This window comes from Hippichthys cyanospilos, chromosome 11, assembly GCF_059441005.1.
Source record: "Hippichthys cyanospilos isolate Australia breed blue-spotted pipefish chromosome 11, RoL_Hcya_1.0, whole genome shotgun sequence".
NCBI classification, from domain to species: domain Eukaryota; kingdom Metazoa; phylum Chordata; class Actinopteri; order Syngnathiformes; family Syngnathidae; genus Hippichthys; species Hippichthys cyanospilos.
The window spans coordinates 12,347,674-12,362,351 of NC_142379.1; the positions used below are offsets into that span (position 1 = coordinate 12,347,674).

Sequence of the window (14,678 nt, forward strand, 5' to 3'; positions counted from 1 at the left end):
TCATAGATAACTTGGATTAAACTACAAATAATAAAAGATAACTTACAAGCATAAATAATATTTTAGGATGGGTGCGATTCCAGTAAGATCTATAACGTTCGTTAGAAGTGGCACAGACCCAACACGATATCATTACAGTTTCCCCATGTGTCAATATGATACAGGCCTCATTAACTCATCACTATTCCCAACTATTTTTCAATGATGCACCCGCTGAGATGTTTCTCAGCCAATTCAACATCAAACCATGGCAAAGCAATTTTAGAGTTTAAAAAAAAAAAAAAAAGCTTGAGAGAGTTGTGCCATCAGATTTGATACACTTTGTTGGGGTATCTCAGGTTGTATTCTATTCAGCAACTCTTGTAGATAAGAGTGTGTGAAAGTCGTGTGAAAATTGTCACTAATGACAAATCCTATTCATACAAAATTTACCAAAATGAAGGCATACTGTGTTTTGCAAATGAGTCACTACAACAATTTAGCAATAAGTAGCTTTATGTTCCAATTATTTCACTCTAATTCATCTAGAAAGTGTACTATTCATGTCACAACATTCAAAAGCCTTAAATTAGATTAGTTGATTCCTGTAGACATGCTATAAAGATCTTGTATATCCCTTTTCGTGCCTTCACATACCCTCATTTGAGAACCACAGCTCTACGCTTCTACAAGATGAGATAATAACAAAAACATGCATTTTGTGTTAATTAAAGCACACCAGTCTAACACTGCTTGTTTAACACTCAAATAAAGTTGCATTGGAAATGATTCTGATTGTATGGTATGGCAATTGTACCACAAAAATCTAATACATGCCTTATCATTAAACATATTTTTAAATAGAGAGTAATAACCAACAATACTAGATATAGACACTATCATTAAAACATTGATTATACTCTTTGTTGTCCCACCACAAATACAATGGAACCTCAAGCAGAACACTGGTGATAGTAAAATGTAAAAGCAATAAAACAGTCTTACACCAGACCATTTTCAATATTTTGAAGAGGTGTCACATAAAAAGCCAAAGAAAGAGACAATCTTCCACTGATACTCACTGTGAGGTACAAAACATGGTCATATTTTGATCTTTCCAAAAACTGCTCCTGGCATTTTTCCAGGAAGCACGTATGCAGTAGTATCACGGGAGCGGTTTCCACTTATTGAATTGGTGTCTTCTTGATTCTGAAAGTGTAACGATGCGTATTTAAAGTCATATTCATAATAAGAGTTCCATTTAATCCAGGAGTACCACAGTTGAATAGAGGTTAGCTACGTCTTGCTCACAGTCAAATCCTGTGTTTGAATCTGCTGGTACTCTGGCTATCAAAAACATGCATGTTAAATTCATTTTATTTATTTATTTATTGTTGTCATCTGTATATTCCCTTACATTAACTGGCACCCAGTTGAGCATGAACCCTGTTTGTAATCACCAAGTAAGCTCAGCTGTGACGCTAACACGGAAAAACACAAAATAGATAATTTAATACAGAGTCCAATTGCTAATATCAGGAAATTACATTTCTGACGCATCAGAGCAAACGCCGTGTCACCAAAGTGGAGCGCTCAGATGTCAACCCCAAAGCTGTAGGAAACTATCTTTAGCTTAAAGCCTCGTCTTTCCAAACATACAAACGCTTCCTTTACATGGGCTTATCCGTCTTTGTCAACGGCAGGCCAGCAGCTGCTAGCGCTATTAGCCGCTTGGGGACAGGAGAAGGCAAATTGATTGGACTCCAACCTTTGAGAAGCTAGCTAAGAATAGACCATTAGGGGAGGACAACGATAGGCTCAACGGACTGCCTATAAATTGCCTCGAAAAGTGGATTAATCTAACGTGTTAGAAATGTGGTGACGTTGCAAAAAAATGGGGTCTATCCCAGTCGCATATTAGTCAAGAATTCCCACTCACACCAATAGACAATTACAAGAATTTGGTGAAGCTAGCAAGAAAAATTTCATGCAGGGACAAACAACATGGACAATGCACACAGGAAGGACGAACTCTGAACCTAAAAACCGGGAAGCATGAATATAACCATTTGACTTTTGTGCTGCCTGCCAAAAATACACAAATACTAGAAATTCTGATACAATCATTAAAAAAAAGCACTCTGCGTGTGCGCGGGTAGCACTTTCTACAAAGCACTATGTTGATCATTTAATATAATATAAAAAAGCAATAGTTTATATTAAACTCAGATAAGTGGCCTTTGTAAACAAAATCAATATAGTAATGGCAGCTTAAACAGAAGCTCACAAAGTGATCTTAAACTTGTGTAAAATAAAAAATAAAATTGATGAGAATGTTTGTGATTTGTGGTGTACAAATAAACGTTTGTTGTAATAAAAAAAAAAAAAATCCAATGGGTGCTTCATGTGGACAACCAACAGTAGCAGCCAACAGGAAGTGCTAAAAGAAGGTAAGGTACTGTATATGCTTTGGTTCAGTGGTGACCAAACGTTTTTGTTTGGGGGGGTAATCGGTCAAGGAAGTAATTACATACTATTTATATTTTGGAGTTAATTAATAAAACTGCTACAGAATACTGATGTGGCAATTGATTTAGGAACTTTTGGGTGTCCAATGCCACTGAATCCTTCGGGACTTAGATACACCCCTTCATTAAAAAATTCCATCTGTACATTCAGAACCAGAACAAGAACAAACTGTGGACAGATTACCTTTTTAAAAACAGGGGGCTTACTAATTGGAGCCTGACAAATTTTCTATTCGCCACATTGTTTAAAATACAACTTCTACAACATTATCTTTGCATGAAGCTCTACAGTAAACAACTTTTTTCTCTTTTCTCTTCACTAGCCTTGTTATTTTTAATAACGTGTAAGCCGCAGGCCACGAAAAAAATCGGTGGCAGGGTACAGGCCAGTTTGAACACCACTGGTTTAGGTTCTCAATGGCGCCCCCTTCAGTGGCTCACTGCATGTGCAACATGCGGGCTCCTCAAGAATAACATTAAAAAGTCCCATGAATCCAATAAAAGAGCATTAGCAATACAGTAAGTAAATTAAGCTACGCTAAACATGACACAGGACTTAAGACAGACTAAACCCAGGGCAGGACAGAACTATGACAAAACCTAAAATAAACTAGACCCTAAGCCTAACCCGAACCTTTAGACAAGAGTAGCACAAAATGTGAAGTGGACAAAACTTAAAAAGGGACTACAATATAAAATGGGTGAATCCGATATAATAGACCTAAAAAGATCAAATATAATAGACCTAAGACTGGACAAAGACAAAACATAAAAAATAGTACAGATCAAATGGGCAAAATTGAATTAATTTAGTGCTAGCATTAAACAAGCACTATATGCAACACAAAACGTAAAGGACGGGGATGAAATCTGACGCAAACTAAAGCTAAGCTAGAACTGGTATCAAATCTAAAACACACAAAACGAAGCAGTAATTGAGCAAAACAAAAAACAAAGTAATCGAAAGACAAGACTAAAGCTAAGGCATCCCAAACAAAAAATACATAATAAACCAAAAGCAGTAATAAAACAACAAAAAAAACGCCACCTACAACAACACCAGGATTAAATGCTTGACAGAGCGAAGACAATCTTTGAGGGCCAAACATAAAATAGACAAAACCTGAGACAAAACTCAGACCAAACATAAAATGGAGTAAGTGTTAGACAGAATTAATAGAGTTCGGATAAAACTGTGAATTGAGGACAAAGGCTAAAAGACAGGCTAAAAGAGGACTCAAAACTTCACTAAAAAAACAAAATCAGAATGAACCTAGAAAGGACTAAGACAAAACCTTACACGGAAAAAACAAAAACAGGATTTGATTTAAACAAAAAATAGACTATAGACTAGACTATAGACTACTATAGACTAGGAATAAACCGTAAACTATGGGTATCAAAAGTTCGTCCCGGGGGCCAAATGCGGCTCGTATTGAAATTTGCACTGGCCTGTCGCTTCTGGCATAAAATTAATCGTGTGCACCATCAGCGCAGTTGACCACAGTTCAAAATTAAAAATAAAAAAAAAAGTAAACGTTAACCATTTCATATTTCACTAGAAGATGGCAGAAGACATGCAGAACATTTATTTATTTATTTATTTATTTTTACTTTGTTTACAATATTGCGTCAATTTTAAATTCGGGAAATCGCCATTGTCATTACATTTCGACTACCAGATAAAACTTACAAACGTGACTAGGAAAATAAACACTGGGATCTGGTCCATCCCTGCCTTAAATGAATCCTGAAATAGAAAAAAAACAAAACAAAAAACACTATGAATGTGCATGAGATGAGAAGCAATATCAGCGCAATATATTTATACTTTTTTGTTTGTTTTCATTTGTGTGTTGTGATTGAGGAGGGTCTAAATAAGACTGGGAAAAATAATCAGTTAAGTTGACGTGGCCAAAACCAAAGTTCTTCTTGAAATGAGTTCTTTTTCAAACGCAATACATAAAAAAAAAAAAAAAAAAACATGCATGATGAAAAGACCTTGTTTAACCATCAACCCGCAACACCCTTCTATCTTCATCCTCAACTGTCAGGAGGCAGCAAGAAAAATAAAGAATGTTCAGTCTTGTTTGCCATGAAGGACACATGAAGGACACACACACACACACACACACACACGCACACATACAGAATGAGAGAGGTCCACACAATGGGGAGAGGTGATGTTGTTTCCATGGCAACTGCAGCAAGCTGCAAAGAGAGCTGTTTAGAGAACATATGTCACTCTTGACTGATCATACACACACACACACACGCACGCACACAGCCTGGCAACACATTTTATGTATGTAGCCAATCACAAATCATCAAGACCTTGCACACTTCTTTTTGCATACGGACTCCAAAGTCTGTCTCCAGACGCTCCTGATCCTCATCCTGGTCCTAGTCTTGTTTCTGATCCTGGCACTGGTCTTGGTTCAACTCGAATTCTGATTTGCATCTAGTTATTGATTTGGGTGAGTTTTCCAGTCCTATCCTGGGATGTAGCTCAGGACCTGGTCCTGGAATTAGTTTTTTAAACTGGGCCTGAAATGGCCCCTATCTAACGACATAGTTCAGATCCTCATCCATATCCAGATCTGGGTAACTTTCCTGGTCCTGATCCAGAAATTGTGTTCAGATTTCGGATCAGTTCTGATCTTTAACCTGGCTCTGGTCTTTAATCCAAATCCTGGTCCTGAAGCTCATCTACTGTCTGATCGTCAAGGTACCCCTAATTCTCCTCCTGCTCCTGTACTTGAGCATTGTGTAGTTTCAGTTTGCTAGTCCTAGTTCAATTCTGTTTCCTGATTCTAGAGAACTTCCTATCCCCAATTCTCATTCAGATAGTGGTAAATTTAATTGTTCTTGTCTTGTTCTTAGTCTCCCTGAATGTTCCAATTCTGTAGCATTTCTTGTTCTGATCCTCATTTGGTCAATTTCCCAGGCAGGGCCCTCATCCTGGTCATGGTCTTCAATCTAGTCATTTTCATGAGTGTTCTCTCTTTCTTGGTCCTGAACTTTATCCTCATTTGGTCCACTTCCATTTCCTTGTGCATGTTCTCCTCTTGATACACGTTCATGATCCATTTTCCTTTCCTGTTCCTCATCCATGTCTTGATTCCGATCTGAAACTTTATGATGGTACTTTCCTTGTCTACAGTATATCCATTCCTTCATCTTGTTCCTCATCCTTGTCTTGCTTCCTGTTTGAAACCTCATCCTGCTCCATTTCCCCGTCCACAGCTTTTTCCTAAACAATTTCATAAGTCCTGCTCTTCAGCGTTGTCTTAATTCCTGTCCTGAACCTCATCCTGGTCAATAGTAGTAGACCTTTGTAGATCCAGATCCTGGCCCTAACTACATTTTTTTCACCCCACTTCCAGTCCACATCTATTATACAGTATCTTCTATACTGTTAGCCTTAAAATGTCTCGTTTGAGAAAAAAAAAAAAATCATGATGATCTTGTGTGAGTGACATCAACATCACATAATTGACACCTCTTTGTGTGTGAGTGTGTGTGTTTGTGAGTTGGAGCGTGTACTGGTGGTCTGGCCATATTAATTACAGTCAGTAAGTGAGTGGGATGGAGGGAGTGCAGACGTAAAGAGGTGGGCGAGGGGGGAGGCCCAACATTAGTAGGCCATCAAGTCGCTGCTGCAGCAGGAATCGGCTATTGATGTCTGCCGCAGTCTCACGCACAAACACGCACACACAAACAGACTACTGTATGTATCTTGCGTCGTGTACGAAACAGTAAAAAGAACAAGTTTGTGTTCATTCCTGCTCATACTCATCCACCATAAATTGATTTTTGGTCAAAATAGGAGGGTGTAAGACATTGATGACCCCCCCAACCCATCTTTCTCACCATCACACTGGTCCTTGACAGGTCCCAGTTGCCATAGCAACGCTCCCGTTGCCGCAGGCTAGCTGGAGCAATGTGCAACGCTGTATGGAAATAAAGGAAAGTGAGAGGGAGGAATGGGAGATGGGGGAAGGGAGGAAGGCTTGAAGAGAGGGGGTTGGCTCTCCCAATTCATTACCTCTATAATGACCCCCCCAAACCTTCTCGCCATTACACCCCCCTTGCATCCCATCAGAAGCATCAGCTGAGCCCAGCAAAGGCCTCAGCATCCGCTCAGCAGTCTGAACACGTCGCAACCAAACTTCCAAACAGCATGTATTATTCATCCTCCTTGACATACACGCAACACAAAAACGCACAATCTGACGCCTCACAGCCAAAAAGAGGGCTACAATCAAACAATCGCTCCCGTCAATATGAATTTATGAACTCGTCAAACTTTTCTGCCGCATCATTGCTTCAAATCATTCAAAAATGAGTGTTATTTTTTTCTGCCTAGAACATTAGCGTCAAATGTGTAGGTTTGCTTTAGGAAAAAGTTCGAATGGACATAGAATGGCCACCGAACCAAAATGACAGACCTCTTCTGAGACTTCTTTGGGGGGGGATCAAATCGGTTTCAAGGGTTGGGTTTTCAAAATCTATGAGAAATTTAGAACATGAAAAATGATACAGTAAATTGATTTTGAGGACTTTTTCTTATCTCTAGTTTGTCTTTAAAGGATGCCGGTAAATGGTCAAAATAACTTAAAAATGATTACTTTGAACCAAAATGGTTAACTTCCTATGTCATTTCAAGTAGGGCTGCTAGAGACTTTTTGTGAATTTACTTATAGATGAGTATGCTCTTTTTAAAAATCAAGTTTGTTTTTGAAGGGGCCCTGGTCAAAAGTGACTTGAAAATGTCTTTCTTGAACAAAAATTGCAGATATCCTATAACATTTTAGGAATGGCCTTTTGAAACTTTTCATGGGTCTACCTATGATAGATTTGTCTAATAAATTTGACATTGCTAAGACACAAAAGATAACTTATACCATATCCAAATTAATTCCTTATTTTAAGGAAATGGGCAAAAAAAAAAAAAACCTTTGTAAAGCCAAATGGACGATTTTTTAAAAAACTTTTTTTGTGTGTCTTTTTAGCTGCTAGCATAGCATTGAATAGACAGACATTAGCTCGATGTCGTTAGTAGGGAAAAATATGATGAAAACACATTATGAACGAGATATTGTAAAGAGGTAAGAGACATTTTTACCAATAAGATGTTGCTGACCTGTCTTCGGACTGTGTGAGTTGTGTCGTTTTAAGGGTGAGATTTGTTGTTGTTGTTTGTTTTTTTTTCTTCGTCTCCACATTAGCAGATGCTTGGTGCTCATTAGGAGTCAGGACCACACTCTGGTGCAGAGCAGCAGCCACATAAGGACGACCAAGAAGCCGAAAGGGGATCCAGAGACCTGATGTCCGGTAAACACTTGAAAACACACGACTGTCACAGTGACTTGGATTGTCCTTCGAAAACATCAAAAGACGAAGTCAACAAAACATTTGGTTTCGTGACATTAAACCATAAGATTGCGAGCTGTGAAGCTTAAGCGACGCCTTGAGGAAAACTGGGAGAGTAGCGTCATCTCGTGGCCATACTAGGACACGCATGTGAAAAGATTCGCTAAATGAGGTTGAACTCTTTTAAAGAGTGAGCGTACAGTCGTAAAATGTAATGTTGCTTTCGAAAGAAAATTGCAATCAATCGCCACCAAAATGCATTTATTTTTATGCCCAATGTCAACGTCTCAACATAGAAGAATAATGCGTTTTCCTCATTGCGCTTCGGTCGAGAGCAACAGTGAAAAGAAGACCCGTACGTCCATAAAATCCAAATCAGTGGGAGGAAACCGAGTGCCCGGAGAGAACCCACGCGGGCTCGGGGAGAACATGCAAACTCCACACAGGTGGATTTGAGCCGGGACCTTTGATCTGTGAGGCGGAGTGCTATTCACTGCTCCACGGAGCAGCCCCCAATCACAAACCAATTATCGAGTAAGACTAATGGAAAAATTATATAAAAGAAGTTTTTTTCCTCATTGGATTTTGAACCACGTTTAATCCATGAACCTGACAATATCAGTTTCTGTTGTTCAGGCGAGATTTCAATGCTAATTAGATATTTAAAACTCACGTTTTATCTGTTCGTCTTTTAATATCTCAACTAAGATATTTTTTTTAATTAAATTAGCATAAAAAACATTTTTTTTCTTACTTGATTACCAACAATTTTAGTTGATTTTTAATATCTTAACCGAGGGAAAAAATACACAAGTTTTTTAATCGAATGCCACACAGGCGTTAATAAAGACTTCTACAAAAGTACCTTAATGGTACAGCAAAAACAAATTTAAGAAACAATGCGAACTTAAAAGATTTTATCTGATTGAGGCAAACTCAATGTGGTACTTATATTTCATAAAACCACCAGATGTTTAAAACTGACACATTTAAAGAAGAAATAAAGACACAGACGTGTAACGATAGCACACTTTTAAGTAACATTTCTTTTCAGTAAGCACAGACAACTGCTGGTAAATGTGTGTGCCTTGCAGTCAAGAGGCTCTAAGTTCAAATCCCGAGTGAAGTTTGCCTGTTCTTCTCTTGCTTGGATGTGTTGTTCCTCCCTCATCCCAAAATATGAATGTGAGTGAACGCTTGTTTGTCTTTGTGCAAACTCACAGATTAGCTGGCAACCAGTCGGGACTGCACCCTACCTGTGACTCAGACTCAACTGCATGTATGCCCCCCCCCAAAAAAAAAAACATAAAGAATCACGGTTCAGTTTGAGTCGATGACATTTAGTCATCATCTGTTTTGCTTTTTTTCTTTTTCTTCTTCTTCTTTGGTGCGCAGTCCTCCATGTAAGAAGCGTCCACATCCAGTTCTTGCTTCACTTCCACGGTGTCCATATCCGCCCTCTCTTTCTTTATCCTCTTCTTCCTGCTCTTTTCCTCAGTGTGTTCTTCACTGTTTTCCTCAACTTGCTGTTTGACCGTCACTTCTTCCTCCTCTTCCTCTATTTTAATGCGCTTGTCTTTCTTGTTCTTCTTCTTTTTCTTCCTTTCTGGCTCCTGTGCCGTGGTGGGTGTCTTGCTTCCGAAAGGCTGGAATCTCTGTTTGAGTTCCAGCGGAACAGTAGGCGCGGGGGCGGCGTGAACAACACAAGGTGGCAAGCGAGTGCCCCCGTAGCTCTCGCACACATTCAGTAGACCGGAGAAGGTGGGCCCCACCCTCGGCGATGATGAATCGGTGGTGAGCAGGCGGAATTCGGAGGTGCCGTGATCGGACGCCAGGATGTTGTAAACATGCTGGCCCCGCCCCCCATCTGCCACGGAAGGAAGCTTCAGCGTTTGGAAACCGGACAGGTTCACGCTTGCGCCTTGCAAACTGCAAAGACAAAAACCAAGAATTAGCCTTCATATAGGACTGCACAATTAATTGAGTGTTATTCGTGATGGCGACATTGGCTGCCATGATTAATTAAGATACCATCTTTTTTTTTTTGGGGGGGGGGGGGGGGGGTCTATGCTTCAATATAGACTGAAAATCACTTTTTACTGCGCTCAAATCAAAACAACAACAAAAAAATAGGCATCACTTGTTGCTGTTGTGCGTTTTTACATTGTTTTCCCCAAATAATCTAATAGTAATTTTTCCCTTTGATGATGCTTGCGATATATGAAAATGATTATTTTTACCAAGGTCGTCTCTATTTAAAATAGGTAAAGGCATCTGTACTACAAATTTGAACGTTTTGGTATTTTAGTGTTATTTTGCCTCGTATGATACTTAAAACTTATGGTTTTATTGTTCTGAATAACAAAAGGCAAATCCACAACACGTTCACCTAGCATTCTGAAAAAAAAGAATAAAAGAATAAATAAATCATTTGAATGCACAACTGCTATAATCTCGTTTCTTTTCTGTCACACCCCCTAAAACCGTGAAACGTCACGCGTGACATCATGGACGACCAGAAGACTGGTAAACAGTAAATTAGTTATATATCTATTCTGTATATCAAAAGAAAAAAAGCCAGAAACACATTAAAGTGACAGACCATTGTGGATCAAAGTTGGCAGGGGCTTTAACGAGCCATATTTCGCTTTCGTTGCTCTTCAAGCTCTTGGTCAGCGTGTTGCTGCAGGGCTTGTGGCTGAAGCACACGAAGCCATCGGGGCACTGATACTTGCTGATCTTCTCTGCCGAAACGCAATTCAACACCTTATTAAATACATGTCAATGAAACATACGCTCGAAACAAAATCAAGTGCCAACTCACCGACGTCCTTTTGCCTTAGCGACTCAAATGCAGGCGATTTATCTGCTTCGTCCTCGGTTGACGAGGGTGAAACATCTCGAGGCATTTTGTTATTGTTAAATGTTGCCCAAAATGTCGTCCAAAGTGTAATTTAACAATTAAATAAGAAGGCGCATGCTTGAAAAAGTAACTGCACGTGTGCGAGTGGCCGCAAGTGAACTGTAACCTTTGGGTGTTGCACTTCCTGCGTCGGCCCTGTTTGTAGTCTAACAACCAGAAGCGGCGTATCGGTTTTCTGTTGCCGTCCGTATAAATAAACTACATTACCTAAAATGCACCGCGACAGGTTACGTAAGGTAATGCAGCGCTGGTTCCGGAGAGCAGTTAAACGGCCACGGAGCTATCGCGATAAGTTATGACTCTCTCGTTTCCTGTAGCAATGTATGTAGTCCAACTTCCAGATGCGGTTCGTTGGTTTGCGTTGAAATAGAGCAACAAAAACTACGTTTCCCAGAAAGCACCACAATCTGTTACGTAACGCTCCAAGCCTTCTTCGCGCGAGCGGATTGACAGCAGTCACCAGTAGGCCAAAGTGGGTAAACAAATTAGGACTATGTGGGAAATCTTCTAAAACCAGAAATTTTATTTCGCTCCCTATTGTTAGCATGTTGGCGGTTGTTCTAAAACGTGCCTGAAAACGCCGAAGGAGAAGCTAGTTAGCCAGCAGTGCGTTTACTATTACTTTTAAGTTAATTAGGTTAAATCAGCTAACGTGTGCTAACTCAGGTTAGCCGGCTAGCTCGCGTGCCCGCCCGCTGGCTCGTCTTCTTGCCGACATGTCGTCGCCTTCCTCGTCGTCGCGGCGCCAGTGGTGTTACCTGTGCGATCTGCCTAAGATGCCGTGGACTGTGGTGTGGGACTTTAGCGAGGTGGTTTGCCGCGGCTGCGTAAACTACGAGGGCGCCAACCAGATCGAGTTCCTGATCGCTAGCGCGCGGCAACTGAAGCGCAGCCACGCGATGCAGGACGGTAACGTTCGCTCGCCGGGACCGGGACCCTCGCCCCATAAGCACGCCGCGCCGAGCCGCGGGGAGGCGGCGACGGACGGCGGCCGACTGCACGGCGAGCGCTTCGAGCGGGGCGGCAGAGGGGAAGGCGGCAGCGTGGCCGCCGCGCGCGTGCCGCCCAACGGGCTGCACCGTGACGGGCAGCCGATTCAAGAGGTGAACCGACAGAGTCCCAGCGGGAGTCGGAGACCCATGATCGGGGCGGCCATACCTCCGAATCTAGTGACTCAGAGCATAGCGGGGATCCCCCACGGGTTGCTGGCGGGCATGCCGGCCGGTCTGACCGCGAGGACGGCGCCCATGAGCAGCCCGATGATCTTCCCGGCGCCGGTGCTGGCTGAGATGAACCGCCGCCAGCTGGGCATCGGCATGGGCATCGCCCCTTTCATCACGCCGGAGCTCGAGAGGGAGCTGAGCTCGTCCCAGCCTAAGTCGCAACCCCAGGGTCACGCCGGCTCCAGCAAGACCTCCGGCCTGCCCTCGTCGTCCGCATCCGTCAGCCAGACGAGCCCCAAGCCCGCGTCGTCTCCGGCCAGGCAGCCGCGGCCCCTCGCCGCCCGCGCCGGGGGCGAGCCGCTGTCGTCCGGCAGCTCGTCTGAGGCCGCCACCACCGCCGCAGCCGCCTTGCCTCACAGCGGAGCGTCTGAGCTGGGCTCCACCTCTGCCAGCAGCAGCCTGACGGGAAGCACCTTGTCCTGCACGCTTTGCCACGAGAGGCTGGAGGACACGCATTTCGTTCAGTGTCCGTCTGTGCCGGGACACAGGTGCGTAATAACTCGCTCAATTTCAGGGGTGGGCAAACTTGGATAATCTTGGTAAATGTGAAAAACGCAACAGATAGTTGGACGCAACTTGTAGGTTTTTTTATTTTATGGGGAGGGGGGTGTCGTTTTTCATTCTTTCCTTTTTAACTAATTGTCAAACAAGTGGAAAAGGTTAAGCAATGTTAGTAACAAAAACAAAACGATGCTAGCTTTGATGACAAGCGATGATGTCGGACTGCTTTGATTGACAGTGTGCTTAATTCATATGACAAATGTTGCCCCAAAAGCAAAATGCAAGGTTTGGTGGTAAAATATTTACTGTTAGACAATTTATGAAGTATAATATTACATCTAAGTGTTTTTTGTGTGTGCAGGTTCTGCTTCCCGTGCACCAGAGTGTACATCCAAAGCCGGCGGGGTGATGGGGAAGTTTACTGCCCCAGTGGCGAGCGCTGCCCGTTGGACACATCGGTCAACAGCCCCCCATGGGCCTTCATGCAGGGCGAGGTGTCCACAATCTTGGGCACCGGCGTGACGGGCGCCCCTTCGGCCCCCCCACCCGGAGCGGGGCCCGGCGGACCCGGGGGTCCTGGCGGCGGAAGTGGCTCTAACGGGGCCGCGGCACAGAGCAGTGATGTCACTGTCAAGAAGGAACGGGAGACGTGATGGTGGTTTCTTTGGCAACCTGGAACAAAATCTGGCAGGCGGGACACACCTTACTATTCTATATAACTTCTGGTGTGGGCCACCATGTTTTTGAATTGTTCACATAGAGTGATAGCGCATCTTTATCATTGACCTTCTGTGGCCACACAATGATATCAAGACAAGAACACTCACACATGCACTAGCATATTCCTTATTTTGTGCAGCCATACAGTTCCCACACTAAAATTAGGATGTCACAGATAGTGCCACATAAACAAAGACAAGAACACGCCATCACACACAAGCTAATTCTAGCATTGTCAATGTGTGAACCAGACAAATTGACCACTATTGATGTGGTATAATGGCATTGACAAACAACGGCTCAGTTCTGTCTGTTGTTCAGTCAAAGTGTTTGCTCAAAGAAAAATTTGTGCCTCACAAAGGCGGACAAAAACACAGGAATATACTTCGTTCAGACCAGCTAAATGTCCCCTCCATAAATGTGGGTTGTTCATTTTGGTGCAACGTCATTGAAAGACATTTTTGTTTTCATTTTTGCTCATCAGGAACAAAGACACAAAAAGGATGTCAAGTGTGGTGCCACATAAATGAGGAACAAGAACATTTATACAAGCAAAAAAAAAAAAACGGGGTGGTGAGGGTGGTGCCACACAAAGATAAAACAAAGTCTGGCATTTCTTTTAAATTGGGATCAGCCACACTTTCCCCACTACAAAAAACCCTCAACAAGGTGCCACACGAGAAAGACCACAGAAGAATACGGTCTCCTTGCTATTGGCTGATGACCAGTCCCACCTGCCTGTAAGTGTTGTTCTCCTGAAAATATTTCTAATTACTACAATTCAACATCAAAGCACAACCCCACCCCCCAAATAAAACCCCTGCACTAACTTCAATACAGTTCCCTGGTAACAAGACAAGTCAGAATGTTCCTACAAAGAAAAATACCCCCACTTGCAACAACAAAATTGGGACAAGGCTGGCCCCTCACAAACACAGAAAAACAAAAACACATCACACACACGCACACACCTTGAGTCATGTGACCTGTCTGCCAAAGGGTGAATGAGTAAGACAAACGTGTGTTTCCTTCTAGAAGGTTCTTGGTTGTTTCAAGTGCAAATCCTCCCGTTTTCATCATTTCCTCATTGAAAATGGTTGCCCGTCATTTCATAAAACCTGACAAGTTTTTTTTTAAGTTTGTCTTTTGTTTTTTGCTGCAAAAAGATATTCATTTAGTAGTTTTTTTTGTTTTTCTTGCTGAACCAGAATGTTCCTCGCACAGATGAACCAAACCAAAGCCAATGTATGTGTATACAATCTATATGGCTATATGCTAATGCTAACGGTGTAAGACAAGTGCCTTGTGCAGAAATGTCCCGCCTACTCGCGGCGTCGCCATGGCGATGACCAATCTGCTCCCTCTTTGACTGCCGCTTCTTGTATAAAACAGCCCAGTGGGAATAAACCAGATGAAAAAAAAAAGTCA

General features: G+C 42.3%; 2 protein-coding genes across 2 annotated transcripts; one reads left to right on the top strand and one right to left on the bottom strand.

Moving 5' to 3' along the window:
• Nucleotides 1-8,900: 8,900 nt before the first annotated feature.
• On the bottom strand, nt 8,901-11,878 carry polr1g (RNA polymerase I subunit G). The gene is made up of 3 exons (XM_088428215.1): nt 10,708-11,878; nt 10,486-10,627; nt 8,901-9,812 (listed from the first exon to the last, which is right to left on the bottom strand). The coding sequence occupies exons 1-3, from the start codon at nt 10,790-10,792 to the stop codon at nt 9,224-9,226; spliced, it is 816 nt and encodes a 271-aa protein (XP_088284341.1). The 5' UTR covers nt 10,793-11,878; the 3' UTR covers nt 8,901-9,223.
• Nucleotides 11,228-14,678, top strand: irf2bp1 (interferon regulatory factor 2 binding protein 1). The gene is made up of 2 exons (XM_088428214.1): nt 11,228-12,517; nt 12,892-14,678. Exons 1-2 carry the CDS (start codon nt 11,523-11,525, stop codon nt 13,181-13,183), a joined length of 1,287 nt encoding a protein of 428 aa, XP_088284340.1. The 5' UTR covers nt 11,228-11,522; the 3' UTR covers nt 13,184-14,678.